At 45.7% G+C, this 22,144-nt stretch overlaps 1 protein-coding gene across 2 annotated transcripts; it reads left to right on the top strand.

Moving 5' to 3' along the window:
- The first annotated feature begins 2,877 nt into the window (after positions 1-2,877).
- On the top strand, positions 2,878-21,632 carry ypel1 (yippee-like 1). Of its 2 annotated transcripts, none has more exons than XM_017430861.3 (5): positions 2,878-3,163; positions 11,308-11,591; positions 17,537-17,580; positions 18,201-18,309; positions 19,712-21,632. In XM_017430861.3, the coding sequence occupies exons 2-5, from the start codon at positions 11,475-11,477 to the stop codon at positions 19,799-19,801; spliced, it is 360 nt and encodes a 119-aa protein (XP_017286350.1). In that variant the 5' UTR covers positions 2,878-3,163; positions 11,308-11,474; the 3' UTR covers positions 19,802-21,632. The 2 variants fall into 2 exon arrangements, with proteins under 2 accessions (XP_017286350.1, XP_017286351.1); XM_017430862.3 differs by lacking the exon at positions 2,878-3,163 and adding an exon at positions 8,509-8,730.
- The last annotated feature ends 512 nt before the right edge of the window (positions 21,633-22,144 follow it).

The following is a 22,144-nucleotide window of genomic DNA, read 5'->3' as shown; positions in this document are numbered from 1 at the left end:
GGGAGCTAATAGCTAACTGTAGCTAAATGCTAAAGTACAAGGTAGCTGAAAGCTAGGAATTACAAAAACAATGTTAGCTAACTGGCATGTGATACCTTTACAACTAAAAGTATCACAAACTTAGCTGAAAGCTATAAATAGCAAAAGACTAGCTTAAAGCTAACGTACTAAAATGGTGGCTAAAAGCTAAAATAACAAAAGAAAATTGCTAAAAGTAGCTAAATGTTAGCTAACTGTAGCATATGCTACCATACACCTGAAAGTGCTGAAAGGCTTGCTAGAAGAGATAAGTAGCAAAAGGGTAGCTTAAAGCTAATAGTAGGGGAGGGTAGCTAAAAGTAGCAAAATGTTAGGTAAATGTAGCATATGCAACCTTACAATAAAGGTACCGAAAGCGTAGCTAGAAGCTATAATTAGCAAAAGGCTAGCTTAAAGCTAAAGTACTACAGGGGTAGCTAAAAGTTAAAAAAGTTGGCTAAAAGTGATAAAATGTTAGCTAACTGTAGCATATGCTACCTAACAACAGTTAAAGAGCATCAAAAGCTTAGCTAGATGACATGAGTAGCAAAAGTCTAGCTTAAAGCTAATAGTAGGTGAGGGCTAACTAGAAGCTAAAAGAAGACAAAAACAGAGCCAAGTGTTTTTGAAAGAGCTGAAGAAATCTTTGTGTTTTTCTATGGGGGAAGTGTTTGTAAATAATGTTTAAATATTTTAAAAAGTTATAAAACCCAGAAGTCACGGCAACCATAGGCTGAAGGAGCCGAAGGTTTTGATTTAAAAACAGCTAAAATAGCTGAAAGTTTACAGAAACAGTTTGATTACAAAAACCTTACGCTGACTGTTCAGACTTTAAAAACGTTTTTATTTATGTTTAAAATCCAGAAAACTTAGTGTTTTTCAGTCAAACTTGCAGCTAAATAAAGAATCTGAAAACTTAGAACTTCCTGTTTTTTAAGAAAATAAAAGAACGGCATTAAATTATTTATCCTCTGCCTAAATAAAGTCCTCTGTAGCTCTGAAGGAATGCATCTCGCCTGCAGCCTTTTTTAGCTCCATGTCTGTCAAACTGACTGCAGTGTGTTGGAGGTTAGCTGTGGTGGGCATCTTGATTGACTCCAAATGTCGACCATCATCCAGTGTTTCAGCAGATATTTTGCTAACAGACTCATGATTTCTTTCTTTTTTTTTTTTTGCCTCAGTCTCATTCATATTTCAAGCACCAGAGGGCGCTGTTGTCCAGGTGATCCACCTCGGTGTGTCACGTGCTCAGTCAGCTGTTAAGAAAAGGTTTAATTCATAAATTCAGATGTAATTAGTTTTTGTGGGTCACGAGCCAAAGCTGGATTATTTCAGCCTCAACATGAATTATGACCATCAGTCTGCTCGAAAACTAACATTAAACCGAGATAAATTTTAAAATATCAACGTTTTGTTTTAAATATTATATTATTAATTAAAAACCTTTAATAAAATGATCAAAATGAAACAAACAGAAGAGTGGGAGGAGCTCTACTTTGACCGAAGTGTGATAAAATAAACATAAATCAGGAAAATCGATTTATTAGATCTTTGTTTACTTGCTCCATTCGGACCACGTGCCTGCACTGCGGCCACGCATGCGCATCAGAGTGCCTACAGTCGGCGGCGCGCACAGCTAAAAACAACAAGCGGGCGCGCGAATACAAGCGTGTTCCCTGAATAGTCGGCTGTGTTCGCCTAGCCCCGCCCTCCCTTATAGCTGATTGGTCCGCCGGAAATTCGTCTTCGCTCTGATTGGTCGCTATTTGTGGATCAGTCTGTGTAGCTAGGCTACTGCTGCTGCGTTCACGGACTGCCCCATACAGTGAGTAAAACGGGTTTCAGCGGGGAAAAACGTTGTTTTGGTGGTGGAAAAAGTGGCAAAAAAACATTAAATCTGGGATCAGTTTTAAAACTATAAAAGCAGTGAAAAGAGTGAACTTGTAAATAATGATCTGAATTTAAAAACAGCTAATTAAACAGTTTGATAAATGGTTTCACAGGTTTATAATTAAAAAAAGACAAAGTTTATTTTGTGGCTGCTTATGTTCCAACTTAAAACCTAAAATTACTTTTATTGAACCTGGAGTTTAAAAAAATGTTGCCTTAGATATTTGTTCTTGTAGTAGGTTGTTTAAATCGCGGACAGCTGACCTGAAAAACCGGCTGTAATTAAGTTAATTTAACAGAAACTAACCTTTAAACGTGGTGTGGTAGTAGCTGAGACTGATCCCCGACACATACTCTGAGCACAATGTGGAAAATCTATGCTCAATATGTGTCTATTAATTGTTGGAGTCAGGAGGGTTTCTCTGTTAGCAAAATATCTCATGAACCGCTGATCAGATTTTAATGAAACTTTCATGAATTAATCACTGGGTGAATAAATACAGCTGATTAAAGTTTGGATTCAACCCAATTCAAGATGGCCACCACAGCCAACGCATCCCAGAAAACACAAAAATGGCTATAACTCACTTAACTGTACAGATTCTGGACTATACCTGGATGTGGTAGTAGCTGAGAGTCATACTGTGTGACATCTAAGCTTTTCAACATGAAAATAATAAAATAAATAGAAAAATAACTTCTTTCTATTTTTGGTCCTCGGTGCGCCTCCCGTGTCCCACAGCCCCTGAAGGCAGCAGCTCTGAATAAAAACGCTGTTTTTTTCTGCAGCTTCTTCAGACAAACTTTAGCCTCAGAAACTCTCGGCTCGGGTCGGGCTCGGGTCCCAGTCGGAACCAGGACTTTACCCACGCGGATTACATCACGCATAGCTCCGTGCACGCGCCGTGTTTTGGTGCGTCCTGACCCCGCCGCGCGCAGATGCAGATGATCGGGTTTTCGGTGTAAATATTCGGGCCTGGGACGGGACGGCTCGGCCTGGACCTGCTGGACCTGCTGGACCCCGCCCCCCCCCGGGATGCGCTCCCCCTGGGTCTCCGCTCCATCCACGGACCGAGCCACGCAGGCTTTCCGATCCGGACGGGACGCTGCTGCTCGCGGGGACTGTTTGAGGACACGAAGCGGACTCATGGAGGCGTGAAGGTCTCGGGTCTTCCTGCGGATCCAGCCGAGGAAGCGGACCTCCTCGGCGGGTTGTTTTGGTTTCTGAGGGGGGAGAAGGCGAGGCGTCTTTGGGGTGAGTGACCCGCCGGATCACGCTGTTTGTTTGTTTTTGTTGCTCTGAAACATTCATTATTTTCAGGTGCTTGGAAACCTTCAATAATTCAGCAGGTTTTTACCCGAACCTTCTCCCGCCGAGCCGATCCAGTTTAGGAATTAACGGTTCGCATTAAACGCAACGCTCCTTTGTAATCTGATTCTCGCGTTGCGTTCAGGGGCTCCGTGCAGCTGGTGGTCCGCAGACCTCGGCTCGGGTCTTTATTTGTTTCATGTGGAGGATTATTGTGCCACGTGAGCAGGCGACAGAAACACGGAGACACGTCAGATTTCATAACGCTCACGCGCGCTGCAGATGTGTTTACGTCCCCCCCNCTGGTTGGAATTTAATTAATTTATCCATCAATTAACAAACTGAACACTAACAGCAAGAACCAATCAGCTGCTGCGGCTCGTGCGTCCTGGAGCTGCAGGATGGAGGCAGTCAGGATCAGCTTCACTTCAGCTGATATGAGCCGAAGCTGCTGGTTCCTATGTTGGTCCAAAAAGACTCAGAACAACCAGAACCACAGAACCTCAGCCGGAACCAGAGAAACACATTTTCTGCCAAAGAGCTGAAGAAGCTGAAGCTGAGGAGCTAAAGCTACAACAAGCAAATCTAGTTAAAAACAGACAAAAGTAGCTAAATGTTCCATTGAATGCTAAAAGTATTAATATGCCAAATAGCAGCTAAAAGTAGCTAAATGTTATTGTAGCAAAATGCTTGCTAAAACCTAAAAGTAGCTAAATGTTAGTAGGCAACTAAAAGTAGCAAACTACAAGGTAACAGCTAAAAGTAGCAGAAGGCTGACAGCTAAAATATCCCCAAATGTGCAGGAGTTTTTTTTTTTTCATTCTTTAGGCTGACATTTTTCTGTTTTTTAATCTTTTTGTTTGTTTCAGGAGGACATTAAGTTGACTGTCCTGTTTTGTCCTCAGTCTTCTGTCCTTTGTCCTGTCTCTGTGACCTTTGACCCTGAGGTTTTCAGGCGATCTAATCAAAAATAAGCTTCAGAAGATAATCAGAAGAAAACAAAACATTCAGGAAATGTTTGTTTTTACTTTCCCATGACACAGAAATGATAAGATAAATATTCAGCTTGTTTTTATTTACACATCCTGGAGTCAGCGCACGACCGCCTACCTGGGGTGCTGCGTTCAGGGCGCATGGGAAACAACTTTTCTTTCTTCTGTTTCAGTTTTTTTTTTAAACCTGCTGAATCAAAGTTCAGTCTCACTTTATACATGTTTTCAAACAATCAAACTTTATTGATAATGAACTTTTCATACAATATTAGGAGATAAAAACAAAAAAGGTGTAAAAGGATTAAACAATGATAGACTGGGAAAACAGAAGATTTTTGAAAAGTAAATAATATAAACACAAAATATAAAATGTTTGGGGAAAATGGGACAAAACAAAAACTAAAAATATGAGATGTTTTAAAATCAAATATAATTTGTTTTCAGTAAAATAAATGAGTAATGGTGAATTAAAGTGAATAATAATGGTAAAAGTTATTTGATTAGAGGTTAATTTAAAGATGTCACAGCCTGAGGAACTCCAGGTCAAACTGTTTTAAGTTTTTTGTAATCTAAAATAAACATTTAAATGTTTTCCTTTTTAATTAATTTCTATTAAAAAACACAAACCACCTTCTGTTACCTGAAACACAAAGTCTAGATTGTATTTTGAATTAGAAAAGCTATAAAACAAATAAAACTTGTCTGAGTTTGTAAACGATCAGATCAGCTAAAAGTCAGGTGAGAAAAGTCAAATATAAAAACGAAAAATTAGAGCAGAATTATTTGTTTGGAGCTGAAAAGGGATAAATTTACCCCAGAATAAATTATGAACAAACAACAAGAAATCTAAATATTGAGAGTAAATGGGTGAAATCAGATGTTTAGTAGCTTAAAGTCGTGGGTTCCTCCCCCAAAGAGGAAGCACCGAAAGCGGTGTTGGAGGAAAAACAAAAGGGGCAAGCGCGGAGGTATCCGAGCTAGGCTAGCGGCTAACCCAACACGTCCAGCAATACCATCGATCTTACTAGCAAACGTACGATCACTGGACAACAAAATGGACCATATCAGACTGCTGATGTCGGCGAACCGAACAGTGAGTAACTGCTGTGTGCTTGTTTTCACTGAAACTTGGCTTAGCGACAACATCCCCGACTCTGCCGTACAATTAGAGGAGCTAGCATGCTACCGAGCTGACCGGGCGCTTGTGAACGGAGATAACGGAGAACGCAAGCGTGGAGGAGGTGTGTCGGTTTATGTCCGGAACTCGTGGTGTCGGGATGCTGTGGTGGTATGTAAACACTGCTCACCACTGGCGGAGTTTATGATCGTAAAGTGCCGTCCTTTTTACCTGCCGAGGGAGTTCACTGCAATCTTGCTGGCTGCAGTTTACATCCCTCCGACCAGCAACAACGGCGAGAGGAACGCAGCACTAAATGAACTGTACCAAGCCATCAGTGAACAACAGACCGCACACCCAGACGGCTTCCTCATCCTGGTCGGAGATTTCAATCATGCTGACCTAAAGTCTGTTCTCCCGAAACTCTACCAACACGTGGATTTCCCAACCAGAGGGAACAATATTCTGGACCTGGCTTACACAACACAAAAAGGAGCATACAAAGCCACCCCATTACCGCACATTGGACTCTCTGATCACCTTACTGTTATGCTAATACCGGCATACAGGCAAAGTGTGAAAGCCATCAAACCTGCAAAGAGGGACATCAGGGTGTGGCCACAGGGGGCTTCAGCTGCTCTCCAAGACTGCTTTGGAACAACAGACTGGGAGATGTTCAAACAAGCAGCTACCTATGATGGCCACACAGACATTGAGGAGTACACAGACACTGTGACCTCATACATCACAAAATGCATTGATGATGTGACTCACACAAAAACCATCATCACCCGAGCAAACTACAAACCATGGCTGACAGGTGATGTCCACAAGCTGCTGAGGGCCAGAGATGAAGCCTTCAGAGCAGAGGACGAACAGGGCTTGAAAACAGCGAGAGCCAACCTGTCACGTGGAATAAAGAAGGCTAAACAGGAATACACTAACAAGATAACCACTCACTTCAAGGACAGCAGAGATGCACAGAGCCTATGGCGGGGCATCCAGGCCCTAACGGACTACAAGCCGGCGCCACAGAACTGTGATAGCAACATCACTCTGCTAAACAACCTGAACAGCTTCTTCGCACGCTTTGAAGCACAGAACAACACAAACCCACATAAGNTCATGTTGTAGTACTCTAATGGGCACATAACCAACCTGTGACCCACTACAGCCTCATCATGCAGAATGGGGAACCCACTGTTGGAGGTTTTACAACTCTGAAGACCAAAACCCTGTAAAGACCGTCCATGGTCTGACTGTCAGACACTCTGACTCTTGATGCATTTTATCCATTTTCTTTGTGCTGTTTCTGGTCCTGAAGAAGGCAGTTGTGTATTTTACCATTTTACTACAGTTATTGTCATTTATTAATCCCAAACTGCTGTTTTGCTGTTGCTGGAACCAAAACAAACATGAGATTTTATTATTTTATTATCATCCATCCAGTTGCTACTTTTTTTTTTTTGGAATGATTTGTTCACATTTCCCATAAACAGGATCCTAAAATGGTTCCCAAGATGCTGATGTTGTTATTGAGCTGTCAGTCACTCTCCTGGTAGCTGACAGTAAGACCCAGGACTCCGCCTCACATCATCGCCCAACGCACACACAGCAACATTTCTATCCTCCAGGGCTTTAATGGGAAGAGATGGAGAGGATATTCAAGGTTGAGTGTCTGTATTTCACTCAGATCTGCCCGTGTGCGTTTCACACACACACATAAAAACTCACTGGTAGCAGTACATTCGTGCATCAGCGCGCCCATCACGGATGTGTGAAGTAGAGATATTATTGTCACATTGCTGGCAGGCTGGCGTCCTCATAACTCTCCTTGTGTTGAGGCTCCAGGCGCCGCTGTTTTATCTGAGAGCTCAGTGGCATCCCGAGGTCTGCAGACTCGCTTCACTTTCAAACTTTCACTCATGTGGAAGTCACTCCTGGGAGCCGCAGCTCGAGTCTGAGATAATAAAACCGTCTCTCAGCCAGACGAGTTGACAAACAGTGGAAGGTCATGCAGCAGGTTTTACAGCTTCCTCTGGACCAATACAACAGTTTACTGTAACAGGACCACTGTATGTGCACAGTAAATGATCCTGGCCAGGACCTCCAGGACTTTTAGATGAAGCTCATACCTTCTCCAGGTCTGAGTTTGGACTTCAGGAATGCCGCTGACTTCTGAAAAAACAAGATGTTACCTTGTGGTGGTGGAGGTTGGTCCACGTGAACTTAGTGGACATCTGCTGATACTGAGACATCAAGTTGTTTAATCTGTGGAGACAAAGACTGCTTCCCTGCGTCCAACTCCTGAACACCCGGAAGGCAGTCACAATCGTGGGGGATGCTAGCCATCCTGCCCATACACTGTTCAGCGTCCTGCCATCCGGGAAAAGATACAGAAGCCTCCGCTCCCGCACCACCAGACTCTCCAACAGTTTCATCCACCAGGCTGTGAGGATGCTGAACTCCCTCCCCTCAGCATCAAGCGGCTGAGAAGAAGATGGGACAACCCCCCCGACCAACACCACAACACCAGATCTGTTGCACAACCAACACCAGAGAACCAGAGGACCAGAACTGCTGTTAAGAAGATGGGATCCCCCCACCCCCGTCTGACCAACACCAGAACACCAGAACTCTTGCTCAACCAACACCAGAACTCTTGCACAACACCAGACTTTTGCACAGCACTAGAACTTTGCACAACTGCCTTACCTCCAAACACAGGGGACAAACTTTGCACTATTGCCACTTGCACAACATGACATGACCACTACTAGAATGCACTCTACGCTACACTCAACACTCTACTCTCTACTACCTCTGTAATTACTCTAAACTCACAATGTGAAATACTTTGTTGTCCTAAGTACTTGAATCTGTGTTAGTAATTAGTTTTAGTTCTATGTATGTAGTGTCAGTAAATGTCTTTTCTGTATCACCGCGGGATGGTGAAAACGTAATTTCGATTCCTTTGCATGTCTGCACACGTAAAGAAATTGACAAATAAAACTGACTTGACTTGACTTGACTTAAAGGAATGTTTATTTATTGTGAAATTAACAATTGGAACAAAAAGGCTCTAGTTCTCAAATGTCCCAGTTTCTCCTGAAAGCACCGCGGCCTCTCATTGGTCGAGCCGGCCGTCAATCAGACCGTCGTGTCCCGCCCACGTGCTGACGTCCTCCTCTCCAAAGTAACGAGGCCAGTCCGCACAAAGACAACAAAAGCTCGTGCTGGGAAAAAAAATGAGATCCGGGAGGACACGACGATAAGTCCACACCGGACAGAACCGCGCGTGGACCCGAACCCGGGAGGACGGCGGTCACGTGCTTCACTCCGAGAACCACAAACAAACAAACAAACAAAGGTCCGACTGGTTTTCCACCGAGCTGACCCAAGTGGTGAGTATCTTCAGCACCAGCTTTGATCTGGACCAGAACCAGGACCGGGTTCTGGTTCTGGTCTGGTACTGGTTCTCTTCAGGTTCGGTCAGAACCCAAACAGTCAACAAAGGAACCCGTCGCTCCTCAGGAAAAACAACAACAAAAACAAAATAAACGAGATTTTTTCAGATTTGAGTTCAGCTGAATGTAAAAACCGTTTGAAGGAGAAACACCGTGAACATGTTGTTGTTGTTGTTTGTTTGTTTATTGTTTATTGTTCCAGTGAAGAAGAAGAGGAGGAAGAGTCTTTTGTCTGGACTCTACCTGCTTCAGCTGTTCCTGCTCTTATCTCGGTTGTTTACCTTTGTTTACCTCCTGAGAGGACGGCTTGTAAACAAAAACAAGCTGTTTCCATCGCCTCTAACAGCAGCTAGTTAGTTGGTTAGTTAGTTGGTTGGTTAGTTGGATTAAACTTAGTAACTGAAGTGTGTAATGAGCTGATTACAGCTACAAGTGGAGACAGACAGCAGGTGGTTGTTTACTTGTTTATGTTTGGATCAATAAACACAGACTGATGATGATGATGATGAAGCTGAGGTGTCACATTCATGAAGCTGTGTGTGTGTGTGCGCGTGCACGTGGCCCAGGGTTTAAACTGGGCTAATTCAGAGAGGGGATTTAGTCCTTTTCATGCAGGGATTACGGCCTCCAGCACCTGTTCAGATTATACAGCCTGGATGTAAATATGGCCGCCCTGAGCTTTGTTCCCACCTGAGTGTGTGTGTGTGTCTCAGGTCTACTTCCTGTCGGGGGAGGAAGCTCCTTTGTTTTCTCTCTTCCTGTTTGTCGAACCTTCGGCTTGTCTGGGAGCTTCCAGTTTGACTTTTTGTCCCACAAGTAAAAGTGGTTTTAGCTGCTCTATCAGCCGAAGGCTCTGAAACACTTGTAGCTAAATCCGAGTTAAAGGAATGCCTGTCACCCGCCGCCTTTGATTCCGTTGTTTTAGTCTGTTAGAGAGGATCTGTTTGTGCTCACAGCGTGTGTTGGGGATGACTCTAAGCTACCACCACGCTAACTTTTAGCTCCATATCTGTAATTGCTTTGCCGTGGCGGCCATCTTGATAAAGTACAGATTGTACCAACATATTTTCTTTAAGTACAGGAAGTGAGAACAGCTAAAGGAGGAGCTAACAGCTAACAGCTCCATGATGCTGTTAGCCTGAGAGTGGCGCTCTGGAGTTTGACCTGTCGGCTGTTGTTAGCGCTTACCTGATGGTTTCGGCTGATTTCATCAATTTATGTTGAAAACGCTGTTTCTGCTGTGGTTCAGCAGCTCAGCACAGCTTGACTCATTGTTGCCTGGAGACGAATGGCGGGTGATAATGCTTTTGTCTGTGTCTGTTTGGAGCCAACACTCAAACAAGATGGCCACCACAGTTAGCTGATCTTAGCAAACAACTCAGACACTGAGCTAAAAAACACCAGCAGAAGGCTCACCAAAAGCTACAAGTAGCTAAATGGGAGCTAGAAGCTAATGTAGCAAAACACTAGCTGAAGGCAGCAAAAGTTTAGCTAGAAGCTAACAGTAGCAGTATGGTAGCTAAAAGCTAAAAGTGGAGCTGAACTCAGAGTTTCTGAAGGAACTGAAGAGAGCTCCGAGTTTTTATACGAAGAAAAGTTTATAAATCAAGTTAAATGTTTTAAAAAGTATAAAAGTTATAAAAATAACTAAAGTCACAGCTGCCATCAGCTGAAGGAGCCGAAGGTTTAAAAAACAGCTAAAATAACAAAGGATGAAGGAGTCAGATTATCGTTAGTGTGATTCTAAACCTCAGAGTTCATTAATCAACATGGATCCTCTGCTGAGAGACAGAGAGACAGAGACAGGCTGAGAGACTGGCTGAGAGACAGACAGAGAGACAGACAGGCTGATAGACAGGCGGGCTGAGAGAGACAGAGACAGACTGAGAGACAGAGACAGGCTGACAGACTGAAAGACAGAGACAGGCTGATAGATAGACAGAGAGAGGGACAGACAGGCAGAGGGACAGACAGGCAGAGAGACAGGCTGTTGGTCTCTTAGTGACCCTCCGTCTTCTGAAACCCCACAGACTCCACCCAATGATGGAGTCAGACAGACCGGAGATGTCTCTGCGGGTCGTTGACTCTCAGGTGGAGCGGGTCTCCATCAGACCCGACGTGTCTCTGCAGGTCATTGACTCTCAGGTGGAGCGGGTCTCCATCAGACCCGACGTGTCTCTGCAGGTCGTTGACTCTCAGGTGGAGCTGGTCTCCATCAGACCCGACGTGTCTCTGCAGGTCGTTGACTCTCAGGCGCAGCGGGTCTCCATCAGACCGGACGTATGGGGACGTGGTTTACCTGGACAGGTGTTCCTGACACCGTCACGTGTTCGCTCCTTCCTGCTCTGCAGACGCTGTTTGCTTCGATTGTAATCATGTAATAGATGATTGTAATCAGATGATTGCCTCGGCGAGTGAGCGGCGTCCATATTGGAAATGTAATTCCGATCATGCGGGCTATAAATAGGAGGTCTGGAACGCGGCCCTCACCACATCCCCTCTTCTCCCCCGCAGGCCTGATTTTCTCCTGTGGTTCCGTGTGGAGCGTGCCACACACCCACTCCACAACAACGACGGCTTTTGCTTGCATCTTCCAGTGTTTCTTCTGTCAGCAAGTCCAGCAGAGCTGCAACTCTTCCAGTGCCAGCCCTGACGCCAGCGAGGAGCCCCGCCCCACGGACATGGTGAAGATGACCAAGTCCAAGACCTTCCAGGCCTACCTGCCGTCCTGCCACCGCACCTACAGCTGCATCCACTGCCGGGCGCACCTGGCCAACCACGACGAGCTCATCTCAAAGGTTGGTGTCCTGTCCGCTCAGGAGGCTTCGGCTGATCTACCGTTTATTTTTTGCATCTTAAAGTCGAGCTTTAAGCTGTTTTAGCTGTTCCTGCGTCTAAACGTTCAGCTCCATCAGGAGCAGGGCGCTCCGACTTTGGGTTTTTCTAACTTTTTTTCGCACTTTTCAAAATATTTAACTTTATTTACCAATATTTTCCCCTCATAAATACATTCAGTTCCTTCAAAAACATTATTCTGTTTGGTGTCAGCTTCAGCTGCTGACTCCGTTTTCTCTGTTTTTTAGCTTTTAGTCTCCATTTGTGACTTCTAGCTTTTAGGTGCTAATTTTAGTTAGCAGCTAAAAGTTTGGCTCATTTTAGCTTCTGTGCTGCTTGTTCGTTCTTCGGTAGGTGAAGCTGTTCAGCTTTCTTTAGCTGTTCCCGTGGAAATGGCTTCAGGGGACCTTCGGCTGCCTGCAGCCATGTTGGCGCCAACATGGCGGTCAGCAGCAGTCTTCAGCTGTGTGGAAATAAAAATAGAAAGTGTGACGCAGCCGAACTAACAGGTTACTGTGACACGGTTAGCTCCGGCAGGCTAATCAGCTGAGCAATAAAAGTTAATTTATTTGTTAACTTTAATTAGTTTTAAACATAAATGACCGCCCAAAGTCTGAACTTTACTTTAAGCTGTTGAATAAAAAGATTTATTTCATAATAAATTCAGTTTTCTGACTGAGTGCCGAGTCAGACCATCCAGATCTGCTGAGTCATCTTCTGGATGATGCTGAGTCATGATGACATCACCCGACAGGACGGTGGTCTGCTGGGCGACGCTGTCTTCACTCAGCAGTGACGTCAGCTGAGTTTAAATATTCATCGACGACTTTGTCGTAGTTTGATGTTGTGGAAAAGAACGGGCCGGTTGTTTTTAAAGTCGTTACGTATCGCCCGCCGGCAGGAAGAAGGGCGGTAATGTTTCAGTCTGTTAGCAAAATGTCTGATGACCCATGGATCAGAACCAGAGCCTACTGTCCTCAGAGAACACAAAACTGTCCCAAACTCAGTCAGTTTTCTACGAACCGACCTGACACTCGGTGTGGTAGTAGCTGAGAGTCCCTCCCATCTCGCGCTCTGAGCGCCAACAGGTCGAGGAACTCTAGCGTGGATTCGAGCAGTCGGACCGTCGTGTTGACTGGCTCGCTCTGAGGTGGACGGGTCAGACAATAAACGACGACAATCAGTGCAGATTAAACTCGTCTCCCGCCCGCCGCCTTGGAGGCAGACGGATCTTTGACTCGGAGATGCTGCAGATTTATCACCTCCGCCGTCTGAATAATCAGCTCTGCGGCGCCGAGCGGCTCTTATTATAACACGTAAAGGTCAGCGGCGCCGCTCCGGTTCATCCGATCACTTCTGAACTTCCTGGCTCTCCGGCCTCCGGACGCCAGCGAGGCGGATTTGTTGTGGATGGAGGAAGCTGACAGCTCGCCGTCTGTAAAACGATCCGAATCTCCGGATGAAGAACTTGTTTCTGCTTCTCCGACCGTCAGCCAATCAGGTTAGAGCTTCCATCCGATGGGCTCAGAATCTCCACGGAGACGTGATCATGACATCATCATCAGGGGCTGAAGGAATGCCTGTCACCCGCCGCCTCGACTCTCAGCTACTACCAGCGGTGGCAGCCATCTTGAGTTTCATTAAAACCTGAATTCATGAGATATTTTGCTAACAGACAAACAGACATATAGAAACTTCCTTATTCCTTTTTTCTTGTTTCCACACAGAAAGTTCAGCAGTTTAAGTTCCACAATCAAAGAGAAAAAAACGAAAAAAAACGAAAGTTTAATAATGAAACTTTATTTATAAAACTCAGCAGCTTACAAGAAACGTGTCTGAGAAAAGGAGAAATTAAATTGTTAAAATCCCAAAAATGCAAAAATAACAAGAAGACAGAATTAACGCTGAGCTGGAACTGAAGCAAAAAATAAACTAAAATGATCAGAACCAAAGCTAAAATCAGCTAAACAATAGCTAAAATGTCAGCTAAAAGCTAAAATGAGTAAAATGAAGCAAGTACACTGAAGGAAATCTCCAGGAGCAGAAAGTATTTTAAGGGTTTTAAGTTTAAAGGTACAAAAACAAAAAGTCAGAGCCGAGATGTCCTGAAGGTTTGAACGGTTAAAACAGCCGACTCTGCGTTTATCACGTTTCAGCTGAAGAAAGAGGATTTATTTATAAATCAAAGTAAAATAAAACGTGACGGAGCTCAGCTTAGCTGTCGGCAGGTAAATCCGGTTCTTCCGGAGGGTTTGGAATCCAGCTGAGACGGTCTGAGAGAAATGTTTCCAGATGTTCCTTTGGAGCCGTTTTCTCTGCTGCTTCAGTGGCTTTAGCTGATGATCAGCTAAACCTTCGGCTGTGATCGGATGTCCTCAGAGGACGCTGGGTGAAGCCGAAACTGGGTTTTTACAGCTAAAACAAACTGAACGCTAGCTGAAAGGACCAAAATGTGAGTTAAAAGCTAAAAGTAGCAAAACAGTAACTAGAAGCTAAAAGTAGCTAAAGGGTAGCTACAAGTAGCAACAGTAGCTATAAACTAATAGCAGCAAAAAGCTAGCTAAAAAAAGTAAAAGTAGCAAAACTGCAGAAAAAAAACAACAAAAGTTTTAGTTTTTACAGCTAAAAGTAACAAAAGGCTAGCTAAAAGCTAAGAGTAGAAGAACTGCAGCTAAAAGCTAAGAGTAGAAGAACTGCAGCTAAAAGCTAAGAGTAGAAGAACTGCAGCTAAAAGCTAAAAGTAGCAGAACTGCAGCTAAAAGCGAAAAGTAGCAGAACTGCAGCTAAAAGCTAAAGAAAGTTGGCAGGTGCAGAAAGTTTTTGAAGGAACAGGATCAGATCTCTGTGTGTTTCTGTGGTGAAAGATAAAGATAAATAAAAGTAAATATTCTGAAAAGTATAAAAGTCGCAGCTTCTATCAGCTGAATGAGCCGAACGTTTTGATGTCAAAGGGTTTCTTGAAGCCACGCCTCGTCGGGGAACGCTGGAGCAGGAATGCTGGGAAACCAGAAGCACCGGAGCGCTTCAGACTGGAACCAGAGCCCGACTGGAGGGTGTTCCCAGAACCAAACCATAAAATCGGACCAGGAAGGCCCGGTTCTGGGTTTCTGAAAGTCTGATGAGTTTTCAGGACGAGCTCCGGTGCAAACATTCATACAACGGCCCCAAAAACCCGAATCAGAAAACCTGAATCCTTTCAGCCTCCAGACGCCTGCAGGGCTGCAGGGCTGCAGGGCTGCAGGGCGACATTCATTCCTTTAAAAATGGCTCCTGTTGCTCGGAGGAGGAGGAGGAGGATCAACAATGAAGGAGATCAGCTCCCGTAGAACAGAAATCAGACTAAATTTAGACTCAAACAGCAGCTGTTAGTAAAATATCACTGGATGGATCTACAGCTGACATGATTAAAGATGGCTGCCACAGTTAACTTTAGAGACACTGAGCTGGTAGTAGCTGAGAGTGGTCCCGGACACATGATGCAGGTGTGTTTGTGTTGCGGCGGGTGACATGCATTCCTGGACGCCGTCCTGCGCTCAGATCTGTTAACGAGCTCCGGCCTCTCCTCCTCCTAAGCTGATTATGTTTCTCAGAAGAAGACGACACCGGCGGCGTGTTTTCCACTCCCCGCTGCCAGGAGCCGCTCACCTCGTTTGACTTTCGCCTGTGTGAAAGTCGCACGCGTCGCCGGGAAGTTGTTTTCTTTTTTTCTGGTTCTGCTCGCGAGGAAGCAGCCGTGGAGTCGGACCGGCGCTGCAGGATCGGCCACATTTCTCCTGAGTGCTGAGAATCTGAGGAGAAAGGCTTTCCTCCTCCTCCTCCTCCTCCTCCTCTTCCTCTTCCTCTTCCTCTTCCTCCTGTCAGCTGTTAGACAGAATAAAGATGGCTGCACACCTGGAAACAGATGCTTACTTCCTGCTTATGGCCGTCTTTGTGGTGGCTAAGGTCGATGAGCTGCAGCGGCCATCAGTGATCCAATCCTTTCAGTGTTTCATGAGATGTTTTGCTAACAGGACAGACAAACAAACACACAGGCAAAAACATTATCACCCGTTTGCCAGCGGGTGATAATGACTCACTGCAGTGACAGCTGTACTGATAGCTGCAGGCGTTTCAGCTGTTATCTACAGAAAACCAGCCGAAGCTGCTGGAGACAGCTGCTGTTGGAGGGTTAGCAGTCAGCTAGCTTCATTAGCTCCATTAGCTTCTTTAGCTTCATTAGGCCCTTTAGCTTCATTAGCTCCATTTGCTCCATTAGGTCCTTTAGCTCTATTAGCTTCTTTAGCTTCATTAGGCCTTTTAGGTTCTTTAGCTTCATTAGCTCCTTTAGCTCCATTAGCTGTTTTAGCATGAAGGCTATTAAGAAAAAACATGATCTCTGACTTATTTTTGTTAAGTCAGCACCTTCGGCCACTGACAGCCGAAGCGTAGCCACCTGTCAGGTGTTGTTGTCATCATCAGCTGCCGCTCGTAGCTTCTGTTCACCGCTGTCGGCTCATGTTTCAGACGTGGTTTGTGACGTGCAGCTGATACGGAGCTTCGCTGTTGGAAACCGGAGCAGCTGAAGGTTCGGCTGAGTGACGGTCACACCTTTCATTCCTCCATTTGAGCGGCACAAAATGGCTTCCGCGAAGATCTGACGCCGTTCAGGTCTTCAGTTTGTTTCCTGTTTGGATTTCAGGCCTCAGATACTCAGAGATTTTATTCATGTTTCTGTGATGTTAGCAGAGAGCGTCTGAAACAAACAGGACGCCATCAGAACCAACGATGGGCTGCAGAACCTCAACATGGCCGTCCTGCCCCCGGCGGCGGGCGATAAGCAGTTTGTTCAGGGGCTTCTGCAGCGTTGCAGGTGGAGGGAAGTAAAAATAGTTGGTGGGGAAACGGATCAGGGTGCCGGTGTGTGTGACGCTCAGATCTGACACCCGACCCGACCCGGGCTGAGCGCCGCTGAAGTCCTGTGGTGGACTCCGCGGGGACCGACCCGGTTCCAGGGGACTGACCCAGTTCCCCCACGCTGCTAAAAGGTCACATGTTGTGGCTGCGTGTGTGTGTGTGTTGACTTAAAAACCCAAACATGTAACGGCTGAATACCAAACGGCGCAGAGATAAAAACAACTCTGTTTTATTAACTCTGTTAGCAAAATATCTCATGAACCAGTGGACGGATTTCAAGGAAACTTTATTTAGCCAGCCCAACTCAAGATGGCCGCCACAGCTAATCACCACTAACCCATCAACATTAAAATGACTCTTCCTGCCGTTGTTCAGAATCGAAGCCAACATGTCCGTTTTTGTTTTGTTTGATTTTTTACTTTGAGAACCACCATGTTGTTTTTGTTTTGGAGGCGTGGCCTCCATTCGAAGGTCCCGCCCACAGCCCCTCCCAACTGGCCAACGGGCTGTCAATCACAGTTCATGGAAGAAATGAGCTGCAGGAATCCAACAAAACCAACATTTTTTAAATCCGGAAGAGGTCCCATTCGTTTACATGGAGGGGGCGGGGCTTATAATTGTCAGTTTTACAGATATTAAGGTAACGTTCAGAGTGGTAGTAGCTGAGAGTTATCCCCAACTCAACCCTGAGCGGGACGCCTTGCAGCATCAGGAGATCGGACCAAAATGGCTGCACCTCTTGGTTTGAAACGTTCGACCTTTAACCCATAAACTGTTTTCCTTTTTCCTCCAGGTGAATAAAATCTTTGTTCTGCTTCTTTCAGAGTCTGCAGGAGGAAAAATGTGACTTTTATTTCAGCGGGCCTGTTCTCCGGTTGTTCTCGTCTCCTTCCTCCTGCCAGGCTTCAGGTGGAGGCGAGGAGGCGGAGCCACAAGCAGAACCCGGAGAACAGTTCTGCTGATATTCCTCCGCTCGGCTGCAGTGAACTCACCGGATTTATCTTCTGTGTTTCAGTCGTTTCAAGGCAGCCAAGGGAGGGCCTACCTGTTTAACTCAGTGTGAGTATCAGCCTCGGGTCTTCTTCTGTGGTTTTTAATCCACGCGCCGGTCTGAACACGTTCTCAACGCAGAAGGAAGTCCCACCTGGCGCCGTTCTCAGCTGAACCCAACGACCCACCTGCAGGAGTTATCATTAAGATTGACTCTGCAGACGGGTTCAAATGTTAGCAAAATATCTCATGAACCGCTGGGCAGATTTTATTTACAATACAAGATGGCTGCTGCAGCCAGCTGACTTTACAAACTGGCTCCGGCTCAGTAAATTAGCAGTGGTAGTCGCTGAGAGTCGTCCCGAACACGGACTCTGTGTTCAGGGTTTTAGTAGCAGGAACGGTGGCGGGCGATATGCATTCCTCCGAGGCCTTTAATGTCTTCTGCATTCAGGGAGACGAATAAAATTAAAGAGTTTATCAGAAAAACAAGCAAGAAAATGAAAACCAAAAAGCTGCTGAAAGTTTAAAGCCTCCGGATCAGCAGACGGAGGTTTCTGTCCAGTTTGAGCCCAAACTGAGTTTAAAGCTGCATGTTTACATCGTTTACATTTAAGTGTGTCATGATTCCATCCTTCCCAGTCCGACCCGATCTGACCGGCGCTTGTTGCTTCCTGTCTTCCTCGCAGGGTGAATGTGGGCTGCGGGCCGGCCGAGGAGCGGGTTCTCCTCACGGGTTTGCACGCCGTGGCTGATATCTACTGTGAAAACTGTAAAACCACGCTGGGCTGGAAATACGTAAGTCCTCCTTCTCTGACTCTGACGGGTTCCGTGTCTCCGGGTCCAACGAGCCCCGCGGCTCTGGTTCTGTTCGGGGCGGGCTTCAGGCTCTGGTGTTATTACAGAGCAGAGAGGTCTGCTGCAGACAGGAAGACGGGACCGCCGAGACGCCGCGGTGATTAAATGTCACCATTTTGAGGAGACTCGTTGTCTTCACGGGATCACTGAAGACGGGACTCGGTCACGAGCCGGGCCGGGTCGTGGTCCGGAAACCACACGGCGCCTAATGAGATGTGATGTCAGCTCTCAGTTGGAGGCCATTTTCTGTCGCCGTGTTGTTGTTGCGTCAGCCGGCCCCCCGCCGTGCTCGGATCATAACGTCCCCTCAGAGCTGCGAGGGGACATTAGGGGACGCGTCCTGCTGGCTTTCTGTGTCGCTGCTGAAAGTCTGATCCACGCTGAGATGTCGGGTCCTTGTCTTTCAAATGATGTCAGCTTCCTTTTTCCTCCTGCAGCAACTTTTCACCTCGGAGAACCTCAGACTTCTGGGTTCTGTCGCACTGAAGACGAGTTTCTGCTGTCAAAGTGGAAATAAATAAGTTTAATTGAGTTTTTTCCAGACAGGAACATCGAGTTTTGTTGTTAGCGGAGCCACGAAGCTCCAGTTTTGTCTCATCGGTTCCAGAAAACTTTGGTTCTGGTCTCCATTTTGGTGAATTTCTCTGTTTCTTTGTGTTTTTCTGCCTCCTGGTTCTTCAGAGTGATCAGAAACTTTGAGCTTAGAGTTCAGCTTCACTGGTTCCTCAACGCTGATCAACCTGGGGACGCATTTCCTCTTGCGTCCAAAGACGATCTGTGAAGTTTATTATTATTATGACTCGGTCAACATGTTTGTGATGCTGCTTTAAAGACTCAATTAGCTTTTAATGATTTGTTACGGATCTGTTAATCACTCCAATCTGTGAAAACTCAAAGTAAACTTGAGTTCTGGAGGTTACCTGAAGACCTCCCACTGAAGCTCCGCCTCCAGGAGAAGTCAGGAAGTCGTTTCTCACAGGCCCGGGCCGACCTGTTTCTCACAGGGGTTTGCTCCAAGTGTTGTGTGATTGGTCAGAAGTTGTTGTGGGCGTGGCTATGAGCTTTAATGTAGCCATTTTGCTTCTGCTGAGAAGCAGCTGCAGGCTGTTAGAAAATCCAGCCGTTCCAGCAAAGCGTATAAAAGTAAAAACGACCGCGGAGACGCAGGCGACTCTTCGTGGAGGAAGTTCTCCTCGGCCGGGCGGCGTCGGGACACGTTCCTTTCGTTCGCCGTCAGACGGCGTCGGTTTAATCAACACGTCTGGTCTGTAGGACAGGAGAGCTGAGGTGGGAGGAGCTTCCTGATCTGAGCCAGCTGAAGGTTCTTCTTCTTGTTTCTCAGGAACACGCGTTCGAGAGCAGCCAGAAGTACAAGGAGGGGAAGTTCATCATCGAGCTGGCTCATATGATCAAGGACAACGGCTGGGAGTGACGCTCCGCTCGTTTCTTTGTTTTCTGACCTTGGAATGCTTTTTAACGGACTGAGCGGAGCGCCGCCCATCGAACACCACCCCTCCTTTAAAAGAAGACTTCCTCGGACCTCTCATCGTGAAACTGACCGGGGGTTCGGGTCCGGCCCCCCGCACCACCTCCACCCTCCACCGGAAACACGCTTACAGTGATCGTGGCGTCGCGGCGGCCGCTCCGTGAACGGAGACGCTCACTGAAAAGACTTTTAGTTGTTTTTCTTTCTCCTCTCAGACTCCAGGCTTCGGTTCGATGGCAGGTGGATGTTACTGGTTAGCATTTGATTTCCCCGCCCACTTTTCTTTGTTTTATTTCCGTTTTTTTTTTTGGTTACATCTGAGCTCGCTTTCTTTCTTTTTCTTTTCTTTTCTTTTTTTTTGCCAAAGTCCAAATGAGCAATCAGGGATGGGTCGAGACGGAAAGGGTAAAGGGAGTTTATCGTAGTTACAAACATGTAGCAGCTTGTTTGTTTGTTTGTTTGTTTTTAAGTGGGATTTGCAGTAATGTGGGGTTTTATACCTGATGTTTCCTTCTGTTTTTATCTCGTGTGGATTTTTCTTTTATTTCTCCCTTTCCGGTACTTTTCAGCACCCAAAAAGCATCGAAAGCAGCACCTAGTATTTGTTTGACATAAATCTAGATTATATATATATGAATTCATAGATCTATATGGATATTTGTAGTGTATGGCTAATTGCGATTGTGGCTGGTCCCATTTTGCAGCAGAACCATAAAAAAGGAGCAGAAATCATGTGTAGATGGGGGAACCTGACACCGACATCCCATCATCTGGTAAAGACACATATATACATATAAATATAAATACACATACTATGATTACATATCCACCAATACTATGATATTGTTTGTAGTACGTAGATATTGATTGGAACATGGTTTCTATATAAATATATATATATTTGCTGTCATGCACATATGTATATATGCATATGACTGTGTGTATATATGCATTGTGTGTGTGTGTGTGATCACGCATTACACGGCGGCATACTTGAACGACGCTACATCATTTGCACTTTGCAGAGGCCTTCGGTTCATCGTGGCTTAGAGGCAAAACGTTTGTGTCTCAGTGGCCTTTTCCCCGGACACGTCTCAGTGTCTCCGTTTATTAAAAACCACAAACGTTTATTTCAGTTTTTGGTGTTTCCCGTCGGAGCAGAAAGTCTTTGGTTCTTCGCTGCTATTTCCTCCCACTTCTTAAAGGTCTTTTGCACTTTCCCCCCCCGAGCGGATGAACTGTTTGAGTTTTGCCTCTAAGCTGAATGAATCCTGTGCCTCTTCAAAACATGAACGCCCCTCCACCCCTCCACCCCCCACCATCTTTATTTCTTGTTGTGCAGAGCATAACTCAGACCCCCCCCCTCCTCCCCCCGTCCACAATGTGTCTTCCCCCTGAATCAAACTGTCCCTCAAAGTAACGTGTTTTTAATGAGAACCCTCAGAAAATCGGTTTCTTTTTTTTTCTTCTTTCTTGGAGAACAGAAGCTTCGTTCGCTTGTTTACGACCCGGACTTTGGGTGAAATGTCAATAAAAACAGAATCCGGTGATCCACTGACTTCATAAACCCAAACAACGAAGAAATTGGACCATTCTTTTTAAGAAAAACTCAACTAATTCTGAATCTGCTGGCAGAAACACGTCTCTTTACAGATGTTTCCCTCTGTGCATCAGTCTGTAAACATCTGGACCTGAGGTTGTCCCATTCTGTCTGTTCAACAGTCCTGGATGGGACCAGATCCTTTCCAGAGGCACTAATGCACCCCCATACCATCAGAGAGGCAGGCTGGACCTCAGAACAGTTCTCCTCTGGTCCAGAGGAGACGCATCTGTTCACATCTGGCTTCTTCTTTGCCTGATAGAGCTTTAAGCAGCATTTGTGGACGGCTGTTTACAGACAGTGTTCCTGAGCAGAACCAGAACCAGAACCTGGCTCCTCCAGATGTTTCTGTTGCTCCTGGAACAACTTTTCTGCCGTCAGATTCAAAATGATCTGATTTTCTTTCCCAGAAAAAGGAACAAATTCTCAGCTTCATCATCTGATGTGTTTATTTTGTTCCACTGTGGATAAAATCTGGGTTTATGGGATGAGATTCTGTTTTTATACTCCAGTCTGATCAGGTCTGTGGTTGTAGTTTTCGTCAGTCATGTGTTGAGGAGCGGAAACCAGGAAGAAGTTTGTTTTACCCATAAAGATCTGGACTCCTGGTGCTTGGTGGGTCCTAAAGATGGCAGCGGGTGGAGGGGGGGGGGCGGGGCTTTAAAAAACACGCGGGGGGTGTCATATTG

Source organism: Kryptolebias marmoratus, linkage group LG1, assembly GCF_001649575.2.
Source record: "Kryptolebias marmoratus isolate JLee-2015 linkage group LG1, ASM164957v2, whole genome shotgun sequence".
Taxonomy (NCBI): Eukaryota; Metazoa; Chordata; class Actinopteri; order Cyprinodontiformes; family Rivulidae; genus Kryptolebias; species Kryptolebias marmoratus.
This window is presented reverse-complemented; position numbering and strand designations above follow the sequence as displayed.

Excerpts from the sequence above, each read along its gene's own strand:
- ypel1 (XM_017430861.3), top strand. The coding sequence starts at position 11,475 with ATGGTGAAGATGACCAAGTCCAAGACCTTCCAGGCCTACCTGCCGTCC. Across the intron at positions 11,592-17,536 it reads ACGACGAGCTCATCTCAAAG|TCGTTTCAAGGCAGCCAAGG; the intron begins GTTGGTGTCCTG and ends TCTGTGTTTCAG. Across the intron at positions 18,310-19,711 it reads CCACGCTGGGCTGGAAATAC|GAACACGCGTTCGAGAGCAG; the intron begins GTAAGTCCTCCT and ends CTTGTTTCTCAG.